The sequence below is a fragment of the Pleuronectes platessa genome, chromosome 15, assembly GCF_947347685.1.
Source record: "Pleuronectes platessa chromosome 15, fPlePla1.1, whole genome shotgun sequence".
In the NCBI taxonomy this organism is placed as follows: domain Eukaryota; kingdom Metazoa; phylum Chordata; class Actinopteri; order Pleuronectiformes; family Pleuronectidae; genus Pleuronectes; species Pleuronectes platessa.
The window spans coordinates 9,950,937-9,975,019 of NC_070640.1; the positions used below are offsets into that span (position 1 = coordinate 9,950,937).

A 24,083-nucleotide genomic window follows, 5' to 3' on the forward strand; every position below is an offset into this window, starting at 1 on the left:
ATTATGGATTTCAGTGCAAAACAAGCTACATTCGGCCCAGAATTACATATTGTGTGTTCTGTCTGTCCACCAGTATAAAACCTGCACTAAAGCTAATCTTGCTAACTTAGCCAATGTTAAGTAGCCCCTTTTGAGAAACATTCAATTGTGAAGAAACCGCATGTTCCCCGATAAGCTGGAGATATACTTGCTGTTAACTACGCACACATGTGCACATGATGGCTGCGTCACGTATCCTACCTCCATTTGGAACGTCGCTTTAGCACGTCCTCGGAAATTAAAGCTACGCAGACGCCAAATGCCATATGCACTTGACCGGAAGGGGCAGTGTAGCGGAAGTTAGCGAAAGTGACCGGGTCACCGGTCAAAGGGCGAAAAAAGCAGCGACAACAACCGCGGAAAGTTTGTGAAGACAGGCTTAATGGCCAAGTCCGCGATTACCCGCTAACACATATACAGATTAGTAAATGGAAACAAGTCCGGGAGCGTTACGACTGTGCACCGCGAAGAATGTTTGAAAAACGGAGCGGGGACGGTGCGACGGCGTGTTTTGTCCACCGATCACCAGACGCCTCAGCGGAGACCAATCCTTCACAAAACAATACGGTATGTGTCTCCCTATCAATAACGTAGCAAAGCTTTAATCACAATGTTTAATATGTTACCGCCAGCAACAACTTTTAGGAGAAGTTTAGGAGCTAAAATGCTACAAATGTTGCACGTGTGTGCCAGGTGTAAACTTGAAACTGTGGTTCTAGATGGTAAATTAAGAGGACATCGGCAGGACATCACAGAGCCAGAAAACCTCCGGTCCAAATAAAGACGCAGCGAGCCCAGAAGATGGCTGCCGTTGACACTGCCCCCCTCCAGCGGTTAGGAGACTTCATAGAAGAGACGCGTTTAGGGCAGATTACATACAGCAGCTTTGGAAATGACATCGCCGTGTTCCTTCAGGTGGCTGCCTCCACCTGATTCACAGAGGCTGATGAAGGGAATGAAGCAGCGTATACAATGTTATGAATAGACACACAGGCACTATACTACTAATAAGAATAATATAATGTTTGTGTTTCTGCAGTTAACTATTATTGCACTCCGTTTGTTCTGCCTGTCCATTTTCCAGAAGCTTCCTTGACTGTCGAAGTCACATTCAGCACATGCAGTATTTCAGCAGTTGCATACTGACAGTGTTCCTTAGATTGTTGCTTTCTTTTGAGTCCAAAAGTCAGACACTATTGTTGTTATTGTTTACGTTGTTGGCCAATCATACTGTTAACAATGCACATGTATTTGCATTCTCCCAGGTGACCTACTTAATGTTTATTTAATGTGTGTTTATTATTCGTAAAGGTGCTCATTTCAGGTCTAAAGTATAAAGTCAAGCACTTTTTTGTTCTCGGGTGATGTACTGAATGTTTATTGAGCTGTACTGTACCTGTAATGTTTACAGTAACTCAAATAAAAATGTAAGAGATGTATTGGAGCATCAGGCTTTTTTCTTTTTAACCAAAGTGTCCAGAAAAGATCCTGGATCCAATGTGTACCAAGTAATTACAAATACGGAGATACTAATCAAGTCAATTAGGCAAGTATGTGAAAAACTACATTCATGACACAGCTGGTTGTCTACGCTTGTTTAAACAGCAAGTACATCTCCAGCTTAAGGCTCCGATCAGCTGATGTATTTGACCAGTTCCTCCGTCACCACCAACATCTATTTCTACTCCTCAAGGAGGACAAACACAGAAAATGGTTTACTATGGATACTGATATGTTTGATCACAATGATTTAATTCTCTCAGCCACAAACATGTTTCCTGAGGCAACTGCGTCAACTGGGCTGGTTTTCCTAGAATGACCAGCGTCACATTTACACAATCATACCTGGAAGATCATCACTAGCACCACTCTCTTTGCCTGTTTCACAGAAAGGACCCACAGAGGCAGTTTTAGGAATGAGTGTGTTGTTGAAAGGTTGCCTCACTATTATAACCTTTATTCATTATGGGGGAAATTATGTTGTAATGTCCCTGAAACTGTTGGGGTGGGGTTTTCAGCCTCCACTGCTGTTGACTGGTCAAACACAAACCTCACGGCTGAGACAATGTGAGTACACACGCTTAACATTACTGGAAGTTCAGCATTGATATTTAAGCCAAAGAATTTCATCGAGTCATTACAGTGACATTCATTCTGTTTCACAGTCACAGTCCTTTAGACGTGATGGTCATGCAATGAGCACAGAAGACTGTTGGTTCCTGAGTTCTAATGAAGCAGATTTGGGTTTCCTGGGACTCTTTGATCCAAGGGTGTCATTGGTTGATGAGGGGAAAGTGACACTCATTTACTGTTCAAAAGTTCTGTTCAAGACCTTTCTGCTTTTAATCTTTAGGCTACTAGTTCCACATTATTTAATTGCTTAATTGTCTGTCCTTTTTTTCAATCATTCTGCACATGACAGTTACATGATAACTAGATTGTGGAAAACTGACCTGAACCAATCAGCCCCTGACACTATTTTTAATAGGTCATTTTCTCTCGGGCTCTGTCGGGTTTGGACAGAACATTGCGGTCTAAGCCACTCTCTAAGGAGAACATCAATGTGAATTAAAGCTGCAAGCAGTTTTGAAAAGGTCCCTGCACCACCGTGTAGTGTCTAGGGTAGGGGCAGGATGTGGGGTCGTGGTGACAGCAATGTGCCAACCAATAAGATATCATTAACTGCTTGTGGTGGTGACAGTATACCTGATGCTTATTGCGTATCAATTCCTGTTTCCACTATATGGAGCTCCAGAGTATGCACCAAACATGCATTTTGTTGCAGTAAAAAAACAGAGCATGGAAATTTCATGTACATAGAATGATGGATGTGACATGACACAGTAGGTGGCGCTATTACTGTGTTGTGTATGTTTCTTCTTGAGCAACAAGCTGATGTCACCTTGTCACAGAATTATTTATTACAGTGTTGATTCGCTCCAAGCACAGCTCAGTATCTGAAAACAGTCAACTATATCCTGGCTGATTTATACTCTGGTTAAAATGCTATATAAATAAAAAGTATATTAACCTTTACAGTATTTTATTTTCTAAATCCCCCTAGCTAGAATATTGCCACTATAACTAAAAATATTTTGCTACAAATTCCCAGGCTGCCAATGACGTTAATTTAAATATGAATTTGAGGACAGAGATGCGAAGCATATGGAGTGAAGAGGGGGGCACAGAATGAAAGGCCAGAGATGAGGGAGACAGAGAAGAAGAGAGATGAAAGAAAGAGGAGATAAGGGATGAGCAGAGCAGAGGGGAGAAAAAAATCTAGCACAGACATCAAATGAAGATGGATAAAATGAATAAAATCAAAAGGGAGAGGTAGAAGAGGTGGGAGGATTAAAAGGGAGGTGATTGGGAAGGAGACAAAGAGAGAGTGTTTCTACTCACCACAATCATTTCTGAAGGCTCCAAAGTGATGCATTCACAGCCTCGTCTGCCGCCCAGCTGCTTGCCGAAACTGTAGAGAACGCACACAAAAACACACAGAGAATAAGTGCTAAATCAGACACAACAAGCCCTGTACGTTAAGAAATGAGAGAATTATCACACACCGACAGCAGAGACGGACGCAGTCAATCACACTCGCACGCCCCCACAGATGAACACCAGCATAAACACGCTATTGAGTTAAATCCACTACATACATCCAAATAACAAGTGTTGAGTGTAAGTGTTAAATATGAAATAACAAAATAGGGATCTGAGTTCTTGAGTCCAATTTTTCTCCGCACACATGACAAAAACAATTACTGAGAATGAATATGAGGTCAAACAGATGACGAATACCCTGTGTTATATATGGTTAATTCTTATTTTGAGTACATTTAACTTTGATCCTTCAGACCAGAACGTTCTCAGATTAATACCTTAGTTGGTACCACGAGACCTGCGTCTGTTATCAGTTGTGAACCCTATAAAAATAAATTGAGCAAATAGCCTTTTAAAACTGACATCCTCGCAAATTAAAGGGGCAATCGCTTTAATAGCCGTTGCAGATAACACATTTTTAAAGTGCCCTCAAGAGACGCTTTTGTAAAAGTAATTCTTACAATATTTCATGCAGGAGTTTAAATGTTTAGCACCATATTATACAATATATCATACTTAGTATATAGTATAGTCCTGTGAGGCTGAGTGAGAGACATTGGGTCTATTGGCAAGAGAAGAGAGGATGTATGCAACAGAAACCGATGACTTTGCTCCGGCATAGAAGAGCCTCTGTAGGTATTAGAGCAGAGCAGCTGGTCCAGTAGTTTGTGGTGAAGGTCTAACCACTGAAAGACTGTGGATCAATAAGGCTTTGTGGTTGACACCTCAACATGACTCTATAGAGTCCACAGAGGCCAGAAACAAGTATCACTACTCAACCAACTGTGATGGCCATGAGTTAATGGAAATTCCTTTAAGTTAAAAGGTACTAAATGAAAGTTATCTCTTCCGCCAAACGTGGTGTCTTTCTTCAGTCTTTGTTGAATTTATAAGAAAAGAGGTTACAATATGTCCTTCGAATATTATTTCAAGACGCTTCAGTGTCCTGAAAACGACAAGATGGTCCGACCAGGCTGAGGCTAGTTGGTTAGCAAGCGATATATACTGTAGATATTTAGAGCATTGCTTGCGGAATCCTGCATTTTTTGAGAAGGGCTGTTTTTGAGAATTCAAACCAATTCAACCATGACATCTTCAAGCAAAATGTCAAGATTATGTCAGAGTAAGCTCATTTTCTGGAAATTTCACAGGGAGCAAACTGTTCATGTTGAAGGCGTTTCTAACACACGATGGACGCAAAACTCGAAGAATACAAATATCTCAGGATGAAGAAGAGGTGTCATACACGTAGGAGAAGGAGGCGAAGATGTCAACTTTTCGAGAGCTCTTGGTGATAAAGGCTGACGTCAGTGTTAACGTGCTGTGACCAAAACCAGTTGCTTTCTGCAGTGAAATCTATACAACACCTCCTGTCTTCTGCATCCTCTACCCAGGTGTCAGCCCTCCTCTGAATGTTCTGAAAACATTCACGTTCTCCTGCTGCGTTCTTCATATGTGGAAATGTCCAGACTCTTTCTGGACTTCACGTCTGAAAACAGCTTTAGTTTGCCGGCCTCACAGGTTCAGCTGCTGTCTGCTGGCTGTTGTTCGTCTCTGATGAGCAGGAGGAGAGCAGCTGATGCGGTGGTGAGACCACGCGGCTCAGCCTGCTCTTTTCTCGTCACATGGGGATTCTACGTGACGTCTTGGTTCACTCTGAGATTGTATATGCATCAGCCATCTTCTCTATACAGCCTCACTAGTATGTAGCATACAGAGGAAAACCCATTTGGCTGAATTCTAAATAGATTATTGATCAAATGTTGATTACTTTAAATGTGTCGTGATTTCCTCTCCTAAATGGTAAGCATTTGATCTTTACACATAATGATCTCTTCAGAACTCAAAGTACTTGCTGCTGCTGCACAACTTATTTTTACCGAAACAAATGCTCAACAGAAGTAAAATCAAGATTACCAAATAGAGCTGCGACTCACAATTACTCACAACTATGATCACTTACTTTTAATCTATTGCTTAATGAAGTAAAAAATGTCCACTATAAGAGGCACAAGGTGATGTCTTTAATTTTCAAAAACGCGAAATTAACCAAATGTAAGAACAGACAATTCTGACATATTAGAGTTTTCGTTTAAAAATAGACTTGAACATCTAATCGATTATCGTGAAAGTAACTGATCATTGTCAGTGTGATGCATTAAGGGTCTCACAAGACAGTACAGCTCCATAACTAAATGCACATCTGCAATACATTTAAAACACCTTAAACACATGGTGTTTTAAATGTATTTTTAATTTCCAGACACCTCTCTGCGTGTCTGTGTTTATGCATATGGTAATTATATACATGTCTGTCTCCCATGAACTAAGTGTCAGAGTGTGAGAGATACCCCGTGTGAACAACTTTATCAGTGTGTGCGTGCAAGAGGTGTGTGCGTGTGTTTATCCCAAGAACACACTGGTCTGTGGACACGTCTCCCTTTGGCGTTGCTAAAAGGGGCGACTCAGCATTGTTTAAGGACTGGAGGAGCGGCTGGTTTTAATTATGGAAGCGTGCTGAGCGAGGGGGGGAGCAAACTTTCACTTTCACATCTCATCTCCGATGACTCTCTCACACGTTGCCTCCTTCCCTATATGGGATATACGTTTTTTTTGCCCTTCGCTTCTTTATCCTTGCTATCATTCCATTGAATCTATTTTTGTTGTCGCTTGCCCTACACTATTTTGCGTTTTTCATTAACTACTTGCTCGCCTGCTTTATTTTATTTCCAGCTTTTCTGTTGTCTTGCCCTCTCTCCTCATATCATATTCCATTTCATCCTTTACTTTCTTTCTCTTGTCTTACTGATGTCTTTTCCTCTCCCGGAGCCAAAATAAAGAAGCAGTGGCAACCTTTCATCTCATCACATCCTTAATCACACATTCACACCAGTGCAGACACTGTTCTGACAATGGCAACTTCTTGTTTGAGGGCTCGGATGGAAGTCTGTCTCCATAATGTGTTACAAAAACATACATAAGCCGTTTTTCTCCAGACAGAAGAAAGCTTGTGAAATAAATCGTGTGGTGCCTCACACTGATTCTGTTGTAAAGAAGGGGGATGATTTTTGGTCCGGATTCCTTAAGGTTCGTGTTTCAACTATAGTTAAATCAATCACCTTTGAGAAGGTTTTGGTTGCTCACAGTTAAGTGTGGAGGGCAATCCAAAATGTTAACAGATATTGAGCTAAAATGTCACCTTTCACTGTAAGTGTTTTGTGAGAGAAACGTTACACTTGTGTAGTCTCGTTGATCAGTGTGCAGAAAACGTAAGACGCAGTTTGGGCCCGGATATCTGCTGTCTACACCTCAAACCCCCAAATATTGGCTATTGAGTGCTGCCACACAAACTCGGACACATTGTGCATCTGCGTGCCATGACTTCCTTAACGAGGGGGCAGAGGTTCACCTTAGAGCACCCGTCCTTGTCGATAGAGCATTACTGCTTCTTGGCAACAGCGTTAAAGCTCAGAGGATTACAGTAGGTATTTTAACGTAAAATAAATTATTCAGTAAATGTAAAACATATTATTGGTTTCCCCTTTTCATAAAGTGCTATGTTTAGGTGAATCCAGGGACCATAAAAGATATTAAGCCTTATAAATTGATTTTTTCTTATTTCGTTGTATAGCGCTGACAGAGGCAAAAAAAGCCCTCAAACCTCAAGTACCTTAAATGAGGTGAATGGGTTTAAGCAGAATAATTATACCTTTGATACAAGGTAATTGCTTTTTAATCGTGGGATATTTTATTGCCCTCTACCTCTTAGGAAATTCCTGCCTCCCTATATTGAGGTCAGAGGCTAGTGTCAGCTGCAGAAACACATTCCTGGAGCTGCGAAGAGGTTTACCGTCATCTGTCAGTGACACTTCAGTGAGGAAGACACGAGCAAGCACATGATCCCAAGCAGCAGGTCCAATAGTTAGAATACACCACATTGTTACACCACAGGGTTCGGGTGACATTTGATTGTCTTGTCATTTGTGAAATGACCCGTTACCTCTTTTTATGTTGGGGTTGATTGGTCTAATTATCAATTATCTTCAAATAGTATGAGCTTTGACAAGAAAACCAACCCGAGAGACTGAATACATCGAACAAAATGTATATACTATCTATACTCCAGCTCCCAGCAGAGCACCAACACCAGGCGTGGTTTTTAAGGGGTTCCGGGGAGGAATTCAGTCTGCTGGGCTCCAGTTCTCGAGTTCTCTCAGAGCCCTTAGCCTGGAGGTCAGCCCGACTCTGACAGATCTCTCCACACTCCACTGAGGCGAGACGCATGGTCCCTGTCAGCGCAGCACAAAGCCTGCCAAGCTTGTCTCCGCTTGTATACGAGTCCGTGTGTGTGTGTTTACGTCTACCTTTGTGAGGACCAGTTTGAGAGTTAGACTTTAGGAGCCAGTCCTCACAACTTAAAAAAGGCTGTTTGAGGGTTCAGGTTAGAATTGGGTTTAGGTTTAGGTTAGGCACTTAGTCAAGACAAGTGCAGGCCCTGTTCTAAGCATGCCTGTTTGAAATTGGCATCAGCTTGGCTTGCAGTATTGCTGGTTGAGGATTTTTTTAAGTATAGCTTTTGTCAGCATAGGTGGCCATTTAATTAAACAGAGAATACAGAGAACCTCATTAGAAGGTCTCTCCCACACTTTGGATGATCACGGGAATGTTTTTTTTTTTATATTCACAAATCACGGTGCAAAAACAAAGAAATACTACCAATTTTTTAATTGGTATTTGAGGTATTATTTATTGGTAATCGGGGGGGGGGGGGGAGCACCTTTGTTATGATGTCACTTGAAGTCAATTAAAATGATGAGTCACAGCCCCCACTGCTAGTGAGCGTCGTTCTGCACGTCTGTTTATTCCAAATATAGTAATATTGTCCAAACAGCACCAACTCGACACTGCATGTTTTGGCGCCCCAAGCAACATATTCACCAACTTTCAAGTAGATCGGCTAAATGGATTCCAAGAGAAGCTAACTAAAAATACACACAGAGATTTCTTGCATTATAGTATTGATGTTAAGTTAGGGTAAGGGGCTAGGAAATGCATTATAGATGTAAGTGTCCTTGCATAGATAGTGACAGTGACAGTGCAACTTGTGCTGCAATTCCCTGATCACAGGCACGTGCAGCATAAAACCAAGCTGTTGGGACCCTGTTGGGACCTGTATATTCGGTATACACACTCAGGTTTGTGTGTAGGTTGGTGGAACAACCGAAGAAGAATCACAGTTTTCTAATAATAATAGAGCAGCAGAGCTAGAGAGGGCAGACTCTATATTGCAAACTGGATGTACTGTGTCTGTTTGTTGTTATAGACAAAGGTTGGACAAACTCTAATACACCTCAATGTGGCTTCTGATGTTTGCTCCTTCCTGTCACTTCTTCTTGTAGATCTACTGCACTCCCACAAAAGCAGAAGAATAAACAAACCTGTGTCAACCCCAAGTGAGCAATTGAGTTTTTGTGTTCGAGTGCATGAGCTTGTACACAGCAAAGGATGCTGTTGCCCCGACTGAACTGAGATCTGATACCTTTCTGTTGTAGTGAGAATCTGTGTCACGCAGAGGAACTAAGACAAACCTCTAAAACCACTCGATGGCTAAACCTTCAGTCCTGCAAAGTAAAAGGGGGTTTAAGAGTTTCAGGATCTCATTAAACAAACAAGCTGACGTGCACATTAAGCATAAATCATGGCTTGAGCAGAGAGAGTTTATACAACAAGCTTATTTATTCCTGCACAAAAAGTCCCTGCATATAAGTAGAGTTCCGGACATATCCCTGTTGTAGTTGAAACTTCGTGTGCCTTCGACTGGCAGGAGTTAGTTTATATGTCTGCATGAAATAAAACAAGTCTTACTTTAAGTGAACAACAAAAAACAAAAACCTCTTATATCCTGGAGAAATACAGAAAATCCTCTATTGATCTGGTGTTCATTAAGTTCTGATATTCCACTCCATGAATGTTCCGACACGAGAATATTGGATTGATCAAGACATGAAACAATATTGATGTAATGCCCTAAAACATCGTATAACAATGTCAGTTCAAAACCCGGCTGTTGGTTTGCATGCTTCTCAGCACAAGTTGAGACAGGAAGCCTCTCGTTATGACTCATCTATTCACAATTCTCTTTCAGCCTGTTCCTTCTTTTATCAATCAGCTGACTGTGCGGGCGTTCTAAGTAATCCAATTCGATTTCACCATAACGACCCAATCACGTCATCTGTTCGCCTCGCTCTTACAGTCAGTCGTCATTTCTGCTATTCCCTGCGACACTCCTCCACCCCATTCACCTGCCGTCTTCATATCCAGAGCCATTGTTGAGTCCAACAGAGTCCACTTAGCATCTCATTTAGATCCTCAGCATTCTCTCTGTCCCATCAATCATCACCATCAATGACTAATCACCTATTCTACACAGAGCCCCACCATCTTTCAATTGCAATATAAGATTGTTAAACTGTCAACTGAAGTTTCTGCTGATTGAAATGACCAAGCGTTTTTATGATTAAACTAATTTGTCATTTGTTCTTCAAGACCACTGTACCATGCTGGCATTCCTCACATTATTTCCTAGCTATCTTTTTATTTCAAATCGCAGAAAAAGAGTGGCCTTGGGAGACAAACACATCCTTTTACCATTGATAAATATGTGAAGTCATCAGCTACTCCAACCCCCGAGTATAATGTCTTTCCTTGGATTGGGTGGCCCTGCTCCCAGCATTGAAGCTGAGCCTGTGCTGGATTTCAGCAGGTGATGATTTTTCTGCTCTCTTTTCCTGCAGAAACAAGTTGTTGGCAGAGACTAGAACAGGTTCAGCCCTGGTCCAGTGACAGCTGCAGCGCCCGGAGCAATAAACCGTGACAGCCGGGCACAGAAACTCAGGCCACACACACACCCTGAGGTGGCATAAGCCTGGAGAACCCAGTGACGTGACCAAATAGTAATATAATACTGCAAATATTAAACTTGGCTTATGATTTCCCGGGCAATAAGGGTTGCCCAGGTTTGCATGTTATAGCATCGCAGTATACACAGCATGTTACAAAATATTTTAGTTAGATTTTATTGGAGTCAAACCAAAGATCTGGTGAGGTGTGAGAGGGAAAATCTAATTCTAATCCCAGAATATTATTAGAAAATGTCAGTATAACTTTTGTGTTGTGCTATGCTGTAAGAAATTTACCACTACTGGAAATGATCAACAAACCTGTGGTTCAACAGCTGAGGAGGAACTCAGCTCAAGTGTTCAAACTATGCAAAACTCTGGGAATGTGGTGCTTCAGGTTCTGGTGAAAGGCGATTGACAGAACTTCACAACTCAAAGCAGTAGTTACTTTATGTTACATCACCCTGATCACAGGGTAAACGTTAGAAACAGCGTTCATGACACAAACTAATTCATATTAAAGAAGAGTTTGTTTTGTTTCATGCTGCTTCAAAGGAAAATACGCCACAAATGAATTCTCCAATTTGTTCTTTGATCTGCAACAATCATGATTTGTTCGTGCGACAGTAAGAGTTTCACTTTCAAGCCGACAACAATATAGACGATCCCGGCTACTGTTATTTGCTAAGTGAGAGTTTCGGTCAGAAATCGAACCCTCAGAGAGGACTGTGCCTATTTTCCACACGTATCCATGGGAATGATGACCAATAATAAGGAAAAGAGAACTGCAGACCACAGTCCGACACTATTCTCAGCTCACTCTGCTGCGCTTCCTCTTGGTTTTAGTGTTTGGTTGGCAAACACTGACCACTGTGACTCACATTTAGGAAGACTGGAGAGCTGGCCGACAGTCAAGAGTAGACGGACCACCAGCGCACATAAACTCATCAAAAACAGCCAGACAGACTCCAAGTAATAATGGCAGTGGGTCGTTCAAAAACATTACGGCACATTACGAAAGTGGGGGTGGAGATTGGGTAACAGGGGTAATTTAAAACCTCGAAATATCAGAGCAAAGCAGAGAAACACCCACAGCTTAACTCTAATACAGTGAGTTTAGGTCTCCTCACAGCTTTGAGATTGATAACCAAGCACACTTGACTGATCGTTCATTCATAAATAGTCTTTACTTTCTTGTAGCGCAGCCAGACAACCTGAGGAATCAGATAAGTGAACTACACGGTTGTCAATGTTTTACTTGTGGAGCTTCAAGGAAGTAAAGCATTCAAATAAATACACCGTTAAACAATAAGATGATAAAAATCCCTCAAGACGCAACAATAGCATGTCAAAATATAACCTGCTGCTGTAGATATTGCGTTTGCATCAAAATCAAGCTTTGATTTCCATAATGTCCTTCTTCTCTGCCGGTTTCTCTCACCCTTCACTGCACATTGAATCATTACTGACTTTAATCAAACCTCGCCAGTGCAAACATTTTGACCGAGACCATGAATTGCTTCTTGTGAAAGAGTTTAACACAAAGTAGGTCTGTTTCTCTTTGAGATAATCAGAGCAGATGAAGACAGACCGCCGTGTGTGTGTTTTCGGTGCTGCGGGTCTGAGCAGTGTTAAGCTATGCTGCCACAGTGCCATGGGGAATTCCTGGTTATCGAGTTGGTTAAAACGATGGCGGGCAGGAAATGGAGCATGCTGGGTTGAAGAAAGCGCAGTAGAAAAAAAAAAGAGAGTGGGAGAGACAGAGAGAGAGAGAGAGAGAGAGAGAGAGGGAGTTTTGAAAAATCTCAACTGAAGTGACAGTGATAGCGGCTGCAATCCCACAGCTACAAGATGGGAAGGAGTGTGACAAACTTGAGAAAAAGCTTCAGATCACTGACCAGGAACCGGAATGTTGGGGGTCCACTTCTTTGGAATCGTTTTAGGTGAAATGATATCCGGCATATTATCCACAAAGAGGAGAGGGGAACATATAATATTCCAGTTAATCCAGGCTTAGATCCACGTGTTTGTATTAGACTCCAGAAGAGAAGGACCAAGTTAGAAGTTTCTTCAGAAAGCAGAAGTAGAAGTGACTCTCAGCCTTTTAGTTTGTCTTCAAGTGAGGGAGGAGTGTGAGTGTGTGTGTTCCCTCCCGCTCTGCTATGTTCTATCTGTCCGCTGGCTCCAGGGAGGTGTGTGAATGTGTGTGTCTGTGTGTGTGCATGTGTGTGTGTGTTTGTGTGTGTGTAGCCTGCTCATTTCCTGCCTGGATGTGCTTCTGGGCTCCAGGCGGGCAGGCTGCTCAGGAACACATGGCCAGCCACTGTTCTGCCAGGGGTTCCGCATTCCCAACACACACACACACACAAACGCACGTACACACGTACACACACGTATACACACACACACACACACCGCTATGCACAACATTCCCCTATTAGCTCCCTCTTTGACCCTTTCGAAGCCCCCCTGCTGTTACTAGTACTCATGTGCAGACACACACACACACACATACACACACCCTCCAGTCCTTTGCAGGGCACTGACCCTCCCCCACCCCACACTGTTATCTACTGACCTACACTGGAATGGAACACACCCACACTCACACCCACACTGCCCGGAGGTTATTGATACTTGGCCAACTATGATCCAGTGGGTCAGTTGGTGCTTTGTTTTGTTTGTGTTGGATAAACTGACTTAGTATCACACCATCTATTTCTCTCTCTTCATTCCCTCAACATGTGGCTTGTAAATGATCTGTAATCAGTACAAGCAACTGAACCAACTGTTGCATTATTTAATTCTTCCCACTTATCAAACTTAACCAGCAGAGAGAAGGGAAGTGTCCACCCTTTCAAACAAGGACACTTAGAGCCCCAGTGTCCATTAAAACTAATTATTCAACAGTGACGCTGTGAAGTGTTTAAAGTCATCACTCTGGGCTTTGGAAAACTGCAATGAACATTTTCACTATTTTAAGACACTTTACTCAAATGATAAGGAATTGGTTGCATCCCTAAAATAGAAGGATTTTCCATATTAATGAATTTTGTTTACCTTATCTTCAGAATGATGGTCCTTGACATGCCAAAGTTTACAAACCTAAACTCATTTCTCAGTTTCATAATTTGAGTTCATGTTTGGTTTCATGTTCCTTTAAAGTGCTCCAGAATTTGCCATGACGTTCAGTGACAATCTCAAGGGAACGTTAAAGCAAAGAGCTGCTTCCTTCAACAGAAACACCATGACCAGCAGGAACCCTGGCAAATGTGAAGGTATTGTGGAGTTTGAGTCATCAGTCTCAATTCCTAACAAACACTCTCCAGCAGATGAAACTCTTGGCCAGGGGCTCATCTTTTTTTTTGATTTAGACATATAAATGCTCCAAAGGCATTTATATGTGACTGCTCCCTCTTCCATCCCTGGCATGCAATGCTTCAGTTCCAGGTTGACTACAACAACAGAGGAAAGATAAACATTGGTGCTGAGCACCGACCGATTTCTGCCACAGCTTTTCCTGCTTACAACCAATTCCAGTGTTTAAACAGGTGCAACATCGCTATTTAAGGTATTTTATGAGTCTTGCTTTTTTTGGCATTCTCGTGGGTCTGTAGAGGAGTGGGGGCTGGTATTTCCTTATGATACTGGTTTACTAGCTCACAACATGCTCTGGATGAATCTCTTGAAAAATTTAGCTCCTCCCTCATCAATCAATAACAGTAAATTATTTTAATCAACATTTGCAAGATGATTTTCCTTTTCTTTCTGACTATTCTGACCACATGACGGATTCTCAAAAGCGAAGCCAAAATAGTCTTAACCCCCCTGATTGGCTGGCTGCAGCATAGGTCATAAAGCCAGTCCCCTCCATGTTAGTGGATAGGACATGGTCCAAAGTAAAAAGTCAAAATACATGTCAAATATATTTTTAGCAAAGATGATATGGTCATTTTAGGTCACACTGGTCGCCACTTTGCAGACAATTGTTCCGAATTACATCTTTGACGAAAGATTACACCGAATGACTCCGGGATATTTTGGCTTCATTTCTGGAAAACATTTTCTATCCTTATACACAGTCTATGAAATATATATATATATATATATATATATATATATATATAACGCCTGACATGTCGGTAAAATTTTCAGAAGTCAAAGCGGGTATTTACTGCTCAGAGCATATCAGCCCTGGTAAGGTTTATGGTATGCACCCAAACAACTCGGCTATCGGGTCTGTGTTTTGATACCTTTCCCCTGTATGACTGTTTTCTTGTTACAGATCAACACACAGAAAGGCAGGTACTTGTTTGTGTGTGTGTGGTTGTGTGTGCTTGTGCGTGTCTGTGTGATTACTTACCAGCACCTTGCCAGGTACATGTGCTCCTTGACGAACACTGATCCAGAGAGCAGGATGTACCAACAGGTAGCGATGCTGTCTGGGCTGAGGAGAGACAGAACACATTGGTGTGAAACACTAACAGAGTAACACTGCAGTCTGTGCTTCACAACACCTAATGTGTCGGTAACACGGACAATGTGAACTTTCAATATCCCCATCCTTGCACCTGTGTAGTATATATCATGATTGTTAATTATTTGGTGTGTACGTTCTTTAGTTTTCCAAAATGCCATGTCAGTTTAAATCTACACTTCAATACGCTTCCTTTGCTTGTTTGCACTGAATCAAACAAGCCGGCATATTGCCAACCCAGCGTGCAGACTCTGAGACGTGAAGTGTAACACAACAGCATCTGCGTCTGTCTCACAGTTCCAGCTCTGATCCGGGTCTGGGACTACACCTGCTGCTGGTATAATGGTGCAACAACAATTCCCTCCACTACCCTGTTAATACCTTTTAAAAAGAGGGGCAACATTCCTGCCTCAAACAAGCTGTGTTAAACGGACTAATGATACTGCGATAGACAATCTCACATTCTTTCCCGGAGACGTCGGTGGCAACATCTATCATGAACGTAAGGTTGAGGTTTTTTGATACCGCCTTTGCCCGGGCTCCAGACTGTGATCATAATAGGCTCACATGTGACAACTTTCTGAGATTGTGTAAGTTAAAGTTTTACATGTGAGTGATACATATGTAAACCAAAATGGTGAGCACAGTACCAAAAAGCAAAGCCCCTAAACAGCCTAACGATCATCACGCACCAGAAAAGGTAACTTGCAGAAAAAAAAAGTTGCATATGTTCCTAATTTTTATCGTAGTCTGGATCTCGGGCCATTTATTTACGATCACTCCAGGCTGCTCTCAGAGTCGGGCTCATGCAGTGCTTTATGTAAAAAGTTTAAAAGTCCCCTGAAGTTAAAACAAATCATTTCTAGAGACCCCGGCCCTCCTCCCAACCCTACCGCTGCCTCATTTCAAATCCTCAGCATAGCTCTGCTTACTCAGGCTTTTAACTGGTGCTCTGTTCCTTACACACTGTATATCCTGCTCTATGTTATATGTTTTTGCTGCAGATTCTTGGAGCCGACTTGGGGCTTTTCTCTTCTTCATAAATCTATATGTTTAGGGCTGAATTGGCTGGAACAACCAGTTTAATCCATAGCGGGATTCTAGCATGAGAAGTATCTCAAGTCTTTGAAAAATGCAGAAGTTATAGCAAAAGAAATGCAGAGTGGGATCTCTAAATATTTGAAAGAAAATATAGTGCACATCCAACCTTTGAATCCCAAGCGATGCATTTTGCATTAGCAGAAACATGTTCCATGCCAAGCACTATAGAGTTATGATATAATGTAAGGTGCATAGAACCCATTAGCATGCAGCCATGCTAACAGGGCTGGGATAAATGGAACTGAGGGAGTCACGTTATCTGGTCTGTCACGATGCAACATGAAATTCTTACATCTGAAAAGAAGATATATGATTGGTCACGCTATTTCACGTGATCTTATCTATTAATACCCAGCACCAGTCTAATTATGCACATAATAAGCCGGGTGCATGAATCAGTAAAGAGAGAGGAAACAATCAGAGAGGTCAATCAGACGCATGGATACAAAGCCTGGGAACATGGAGTTGGATGAGCAACACCCTCTTCTTCCATTGATAGCAACAGTGGATTTTCCATGTCCTACATGTGGAGCAATATTTTCTCAATGCATTCAACTATAAGGGCAGAGCTTTTTATAGGCACAAACTTTGCAAATTGGTAGAGGCGTTGCAACAGGGCATGCAAAGCAGGCAATAGCCAGTGGCCCTGAGTAGAGAGGGGGCTGATTATGTTAGTGTGTGTATGTGTGTGTGAGATACTGATTAATTGTACATGGCAGGTGCTTAGTTCTGGGTTAAGGTACTAAAGACTGGCCTCTGGTAGGCAAGAGAGGAAGTGTGTGTGCGTGCCTGCATGTGCGCGCGTGTGTGTGTGTGTGTGTGTGTGTGTGTGTGTGTGAGTGCGTTTTTTGGATGGTAAATGAAACCACTGAGTTTCTAATGTGATTCTAGCGAGGACTATAATACATCAACAGGACATCTCTCACACTTCCTCCACATTTCAGCTGCTTTCATCCCTCTCCTACCTTGTTTCAAAACTCCCCTCACTTCATTTTCTCACCACGTCTCACCTCCCTCTCAACATTGCTATCCTTTCCTCCTTCCATTCTTTCCTCACCCCATTTGTCTCCTTCCCTGCACCCTCTTCTAATGTAGCTCCTTACTTCCCTTCATTTTCCTGCCTTGTCTTTTCATCGTCCCAACATCTATTGTCCTCTTTTTTTAGTTTTACTATATTATTCCTCTGTCATCCCTCTTTTCATCCTTTACTCCCCCCTTCCCCTTGACTAGTGTTCCTCTAAATTCCCACCCTATATTATGATAAACCGACGTCTTTCTGCCTCATTCACCTCAGTATCAATTTATTCACACCCTCTGACGGACAGGCAGAACTTAAGGCAGGCAGGCTATCAGTGGATCTGTCAACATTAGCGTCAGTTTTACATCAGTGTCCTCAACCCGACAGTTATAATAGGCTCCAGAAAAATGGATCAAATGCAAAAAGAAAAACACCTACAGCACAAGACATGAGGTTCTAATGGGTTGTTCAAACATTTATCTAAGAAAGGGCCGATAATGTGGATGATTTAACATCAGCCTTAATCCACATTTCTACCTGGAACATTTCCATCCATCCATTATCTGTGATGCTTATCCTTTGAGGGTGCCAGCTGACATATGGCGATTGGTGAGGTATATCCTGGACAGATCGCACTCACATTCACACCTATGATCAGTTTACATACTTGAACTAACCCCAATCTGCATGTGGCGGGGCTGTGGATTACCCGGAAGAAAAAAAACGCAGACCCAAGCAAAATTAATATTCAAACCAAGAACCTTTTAACCTCTTTCTATATCTTAATTCTAATCTTTAAGATGGCTGTTACAGGGTCAAAATTAAAAAGATTACAAGTCACGTACAGCTACCAATAACTGAATCAGGACATTATGGACACAAACATGGGTAAAAACTTTGAATTAAAACACAAAAAACATATGTTTGATAAAACAACTTTAAGAAAAAGTTATTTTAATAAAGAGAGAGATTAAGTGCAGCAGAAAACAGAGCACTTCCTGCACATTGCGAGGACTTGTACTTACTAGAACAGGACGTGGTTAGCATCATGTCTCTCGTATCTCCCTGAGGTGCACATCGACCTGAGAGAGAAAGATAAAGATGTTAACTTTTTCCCCTCCCAAAAAAACCCCAACATCCCTAATACATCTCTCTAGCTCTAAAAAATCCATCACACATCCATCCCAGACTTCTGAGAACAGCTCTCCCATCTTAGACACCATCATTACTGTCTGTCAGCTCAGAGTGTTAAGGTGACCCACTACTCGTTTTCTTGCTGCAGCCCAACCAGCGTTTCACTTTCTTTGGTCTGAGCTGGGCCTGATTTTTGCAGTCTGTTAGAATTTTGGTCAAGTGAGCCCACACAAGTCAAATAACCCCACGAGAATTCAATTTTGGTCACCGGGCATAAGTTAACTATGAATTTTCATCAACTTTATCATTAATTTCTAATCATGACAAACTGCCATCAATATCTAAAACCATCATTGTTATAAAACCTGCCATTTTGGAATTATTTCTCAGGAGGGCTGATAACGATCTGCTTAACTGAACCCAGCAAGCAACAACCACATTCCTCACATGCCTGACCTTCAAACAGAACATTTTAAACATGTTTGGTGTGAATGCGTAACAACCACTTGAGAGGGAATGTCCTGTGAACAATAGACAAAACGTGCAAAAATGAACCTCGAGCAAAAGGCACTTGAAAAAATTCCAATCGTTCTTAAACCTGTTAGAGTAGGGTGTGCCCCATATAATTACTATTCAAGCAGAAAGTTGGCCTATGGGCTATTCTACAGTCAATCTGGTAGGCTGATACTGGGATTGACTCATCTTTCAATAGCAGAAAAATAAAGACTTTACCTTAGCTGGTGTTCCCTGAGGTGAGAGAGGACGTCCATATGGTAGAGGTGTAAGTAGATGGTGTGAAGGTCCTGTAGGATGAAAAGATGAAGGAATTAATTCACTATTACTAAGCTTGTCGACATCCATAACTCAAGAAGTGAGACGGTTAAATAATATCCCATTCCCACAAGCACACAAATAAAAAAGGGAAAAGCTTCAGAGAGTCCATATATATCGGTGGATGGGACTCACTAGGATGATGTGTATAGGGTGACAGGTGGGCATGGTTAGCAGTGTCTAGGAAATTGGAGCACGACCAATATGGATGTTTTGGGGCTGATACTGATTTTAGGGAGTATAAAATGTCTTATATCGACATATTAGCTGAAAAGTATGAATAAAAACATTGGCAATGTTACGTAAGATCTCGTTATCAAACCCCTATGATAGAGAAATGTAATTAAGACTTGATATTTGAAAGTTTGACCATGAACTTTAGAGTAATTTAAATATAATGAAAAAGAAAGCCCAAACGGACAAATATATAGAGCTTGAATTAAAAAAATATTATTTAAATTATTATAGTTTCACTCATTCACACAGTCCATCTATGTGCAACACCTTCTCTATCACATATCACTCACACACTGCCTGCACAGCCATCAGGGGGAATTTGGGGTTCATTATTTCACAGAATTCAGGAGCTAGGGATCGTAACACCAACACCTTCTGGTTGATGTACGACCCTCTTTACCTCCTGAGCCACAGTACCCAATCTGACAGACTGGATCGACTTATGATATGCGTAACACTGTGACCTCTGCTACTAGTGGGAAGCCATTTCAGAAATAAAGATTACTGCTTTTTCAAACAATAAACATTATACACACGCGAGTCTGTTAAAAACCTGAAAATCGCTGAGTTTGCTGCAGCATTTTGAAAATCAAAGCTTTTTAAAAGATTAGCTCATTGTTTTGAGTGTGTGGAACGTCTCAGCACCGTGTAAATCACTTCCAGTGCTGGTGTTCTCTGACAGAAGCCGCTTGGACGATGAAGAACACTGCCTATCAAATTGACACCCTCAAACCAGACAGACAGGCAGGCAAACCACTTATCAGTGCACATGACAGCAGCGAGACACGCAGATATATCCACTGCAGGCCTTAAAATAGTTCCTCTATCAGGGCCAGCTGTCAAAACATTAAGAGGATGCCAGAGTGTGTGTGTGTGTGTGTGTGTGTGTGTGTGTGTGTGTGTGTGTGTGTGTGTGTGTGTGTGTGTGTGTGTGTGAAGGGAACAGCTTCTCATAAGCTTCTGTGGGATCAAACAAACAGCTACTTCTAACAGGTGGACTTCATGGCCGACTGCTCACGTGCACACGCGTGTTCAAAGACACACACAGATAGATGCATGGCTAATTCACTGCAGAGAGGAGAGACGACTTGTTTCCTTTTGGAAATCCTCACCATTTATTATCCCAGTCTAACTGACTTAATATAGAAGCCGGTACATAGAATATTTTAAGATAGGTGTTATGCTGATTGAGAGCTTAAGGACACTGCACGCCCACCTAAACCTGCAACCTACACCCATTGGATGGTACTAGCTGTCAATCACACGATATTGTTCTAAAGGCAAACCTTTCCTATAAAAGCCCCAGCCTGTGTACTTACAATTTAAAGCCAACCATTAACGTGTCTGATTCTCAATGCCACTTTTTCTGTCCATGTGTAGTAGACAAAACCTAGGTTCACCTTCAAGCATTTATACATTTGATGTATGATTGAAATAGTCACCCATATTCAAGCAGGTGAGACAAATGGGAATATTTAAACAAAAAAACTGCACCAGGCTTTGAAACTCCTCACACCTGAACAGACAAAAAACCCTCCCTAACAAACGTGCCTCTTTAGGCTAAAGCCGAGGCACAGCTGCAGTTTAGCGAGTACACACACAAAGCTGGGAAAGTCACAATGCTCTAATCTGAACCTAATAAATCAGAAAGTCCCCTAGAGACCAAATTCACATTTGCAGTGAGTGTTTCCTTTGCTGAAGCATTAATCTCCTAAACTGCTTTTGTTTATAGTTTAAAACAGACTTTGTGATATAATGATTGTCAAACATTTCATACAAATACTGAAAGTCGGACAAACGTGTTCAGTGTATTTTTAGGTTGTGTAGCCAGAGGCTCTTCAAGACTTTCTAAGCTAAATAAACAAATCAAACCCCTGATAAGATACACACAAATATAAATTTCAATAAGAAAGCAATAATGGATCATATCAGTGTGTAAGTGTGCATGTACTGTATGCTATTACTAGTAAACAGAGTCAAGCAGTGGGAGCCAGAGATCAACACTAGGGAATACAAAGCTTTCAATGCATTGCACCAACACACCTCTGCCTGATGATTGTGTTTTTGGCTCTGTCTGAATCAGGAAGGAAAGGTATGTGTAGAGCGGGGAGGAGAAGAGAGAGAAGGTAGGTGAGGGAGAAGTGAAGAAGAAGGAAAAAGAGTGGGCGTGAACAGAGATCAGTCAGACAAAGAAAAATACAAAGAGTGAAAACAGAAAACAAGAGATTAAACATTGGAGATGAGAGATAAAGTGGAAGTCCTGTTTTGCAGGTTGCTATCGTTGAATTGCTGCTACCTGAGAACTTGTTGATAATGTTAGAAAGAAATGTAATAGCACTTATTTAGAGTGTCTAGTTCCCATGCTGATTCTTATTTGAAAGTAACTGTGACTAACAAGTTGGAATTTTGTCAAGTTTGTTATGGTTTCCTTCAGCTGCAAACAGGAAGCAGTATGTGAGTGTTTTTTCCTGATGACAAAAATCTGAATCTTAGTTCCTCGTGCACCTTGAATGACACTCAACACAGGGCTCTCATTAGAGTAAGAGTTCATCGCTGAAGGGCCAAGAGCTGACCCTGGCCAGAGAAGAGCTGCAACCTCCATTTACTGATCCCGAGGCAGAGCGAGCAGGCACTGACATGCAAGGTTCACAGCCGCGAGGAGGTAGAACTGTATTGACATCAAATCACAGTTAACTGGGTTATTGAGCTATACAAACTGCTCCAGTAAGCGCTCTTGTCATGTTGCTGAGCATGCATGTGTCTTATGTGCCTGCAAGCCTGGGGCGAGTGCGGTGGATCAGATAAGAGCAGACAGCCCCAATACCCCCCCCCACTACTTCTTAGTGTCTTCCTGGGTTACATTACCGTACAGCAGCATTACCGAAAGCATTATTTCACAAGGGTCCTTCTGTATCAAGTGGCAACAATGCGGACATATTTTTAGTCTTTTGACCTGTGACATACCAACCATCATAAAACAAGCAAAGAGCTACATATTTAGGATGGAAGGTTTCTATGTTATCACCTAAAATGTGAGTTGAGATGGTGCATGTATGAGCATGATTTTGTTCTGATTGTGGTCCCATTATACAACTTACAAAAAAAGTGAGGTGCAAACCGTTGAGGAGGAGAGTGTAGATGATAATCTTCTAAAGCCAAAGTTTTACAATATTTAACCAAAACAAACAAAAATCCAGTGGAAAAGAAGTGGATTTTAAGAATTTGAAACGAAACAAACCTCAAACGGTACAATATATTATTCAAAGAAGAGTTATATGTCTTAAAACATGTCTTGGACAGATCAATGCTCAAATGTATGGGGGGTTTGAAATATCAAATGTCATTGTCTATTACTTCATTGATTATCATTTCAATTTATTAGTGTGTACATTTTCAGAAGAAGAACAATTTAACAATTCCTCAGATGATATCTTCAAATTGCTTTTTTTAAATGTCAGTCCAACAGACTAAAACCTAAACAAATGAATGAAAACTAGTCAGGTTAGGGTTTGGTTGGTAAAGCTGCACCTTGTCTCACCTCACTTGTTATATTAGAGCTCTGGAAATAGGGTGTTGCAGCAAACTCACTGAGCAGGGCAGAGTTTGACTTAATGCTGATCTTGCTCATTTCCTTGGCTCATCAGACTGGTCAGGTGAATTCACTCTACTTTTCTACTATTGTTTCACTGATATGTAGAAAAGGAATATAAAACAACAGTAACACCGGATATATATGGATTTACAAATGTGCCAGCATGACCTTTAAACAAAGCGCATAGTGATTACTCTACTACTACACTCACCCGTGAAGCCAACTGTCCCTATTTCATGTATTGATTGAGTAAAGCAGGTCATCAATAGGACGGGACAGACAGATAGCAGGATGTCAGGGGAGGGAACCACTGCTCTGTCGCTTCAATCCGTAGTTTCACTGAGAGAGAGGAGGGTAACTGGATCATGACACCGGCCACATGAATCTTTCTCTCAGTACAGACTCTGTAGGGATGTGAACTGAGGGCGTGGAGGCCAGGGTCTGGTGTCTGGTTGCCTATTGAATGGAAGTAATCCCTATATTTTGACGTAGTCGTGCCCCCGCCCTCGATCCACAATAACTACAACATTTCTGTTGTGCAATATGCCCCAGACTTGAGTTTAGAAGCTTTTCTAACAGTATCTCAAATCCTATCCATGTCCAAACCCAAACAATATCCACGTACAAATATCAAAGCCATGTCTTTCATGTCATTAACCTCAAGCCTGTGTCCCATACACTGTTGTCTCATTGTCCGGTCCTCCCTGTGGACGACACGGGGCAGCGAGCGAGCGACCTTTGACCTGACCTCCCTGGAGGCTCGTGTGGACGCCTGATGACCCCGGTCGTGATTAAGAGGTTTGTATCCTCAGGAGAGATCCATTCATCCAATCTAACTCATCACCAGCTGAGGCTTTTATTTTACTTCTTGAGGATGCATTTGTAGGTTAATTCATAAAATTTGGTAAAAGTTTCAATCGCAGTTCAAATTCAGGATACTTACAATCTTCAACAGCTGGTTGTTTCTCAGTATCTTGCTCACTGTTATTAAAATTCTGTAGTTGTACTGGTTGCAAGTGAGATGTGTGATTGATACCATTAAACCAAGTACTGATGTTGTACTCATGTTTCATTTTACACATGGGTTCATAGAATCAAACTGACTTTGCCGGTCAAGAGAGAAAATCATTAATTTAGTTAAAAAGTTGAGTC

General features: G+C 41.6%; 1 protein-coding gene and 1 long non-coding RNA gene across 5 annotated transcripts in view; one reads left to right on the top strand and one right to left on the bottom strand.

The window, feature by feature from the left end:
* Nucleotides 1–24,083, bottom strand: part of rapgef6 (Rap guanine nucleotide exchange factor (GEF) 6) — a 129,845-nt gene that overhangs the window by 81,738 nt on the left and 24,024 nt on the right. For 3 of the 4 annotated variants that reach the window (XM_053442013.1, XM_053442012.1, XM_053442014.1), the window contains exons 2-5: nucleotides 19,004–19,074; nucleotides 18,163–18,219; nucleotides 14,905–14,988; nucleotides 3,442–3,511 (exon numbers count right to left, since the gene is read on the bottom strand). In XM_053442013.1, the coding sequence (XP_053297988.1) occupies nucleotides 3,442–3,511; nucleotides 14,905–14,988; nucleotides 18,163–18,219; nucleotides 19,004–19,074 (282 nt within the window). Of the gene's footprint in view, nucleotides 1–3,441; nucleotides 3,512–12,439; nucleotides 12,972–14,904; nucleotides 14,989–18,162; nucleotides 18,220–19,003; nucleotides 19,075–24,083 lie in introns of those variants that run through there. The other variant, XM_053442015.1, reaches the window with a different exon arrangement.
* LOC128457359 (uncharacterized) lies at nucleotides 381–1,478 on the top strand. Its single transcript, XR_008341921.1, has 2 exons — nucleotides 381–606; nucleotides 759–1,478. It is a non-coding gene; the product is annotated as an uncharacterized LOC128457359 (long non-coding RNA).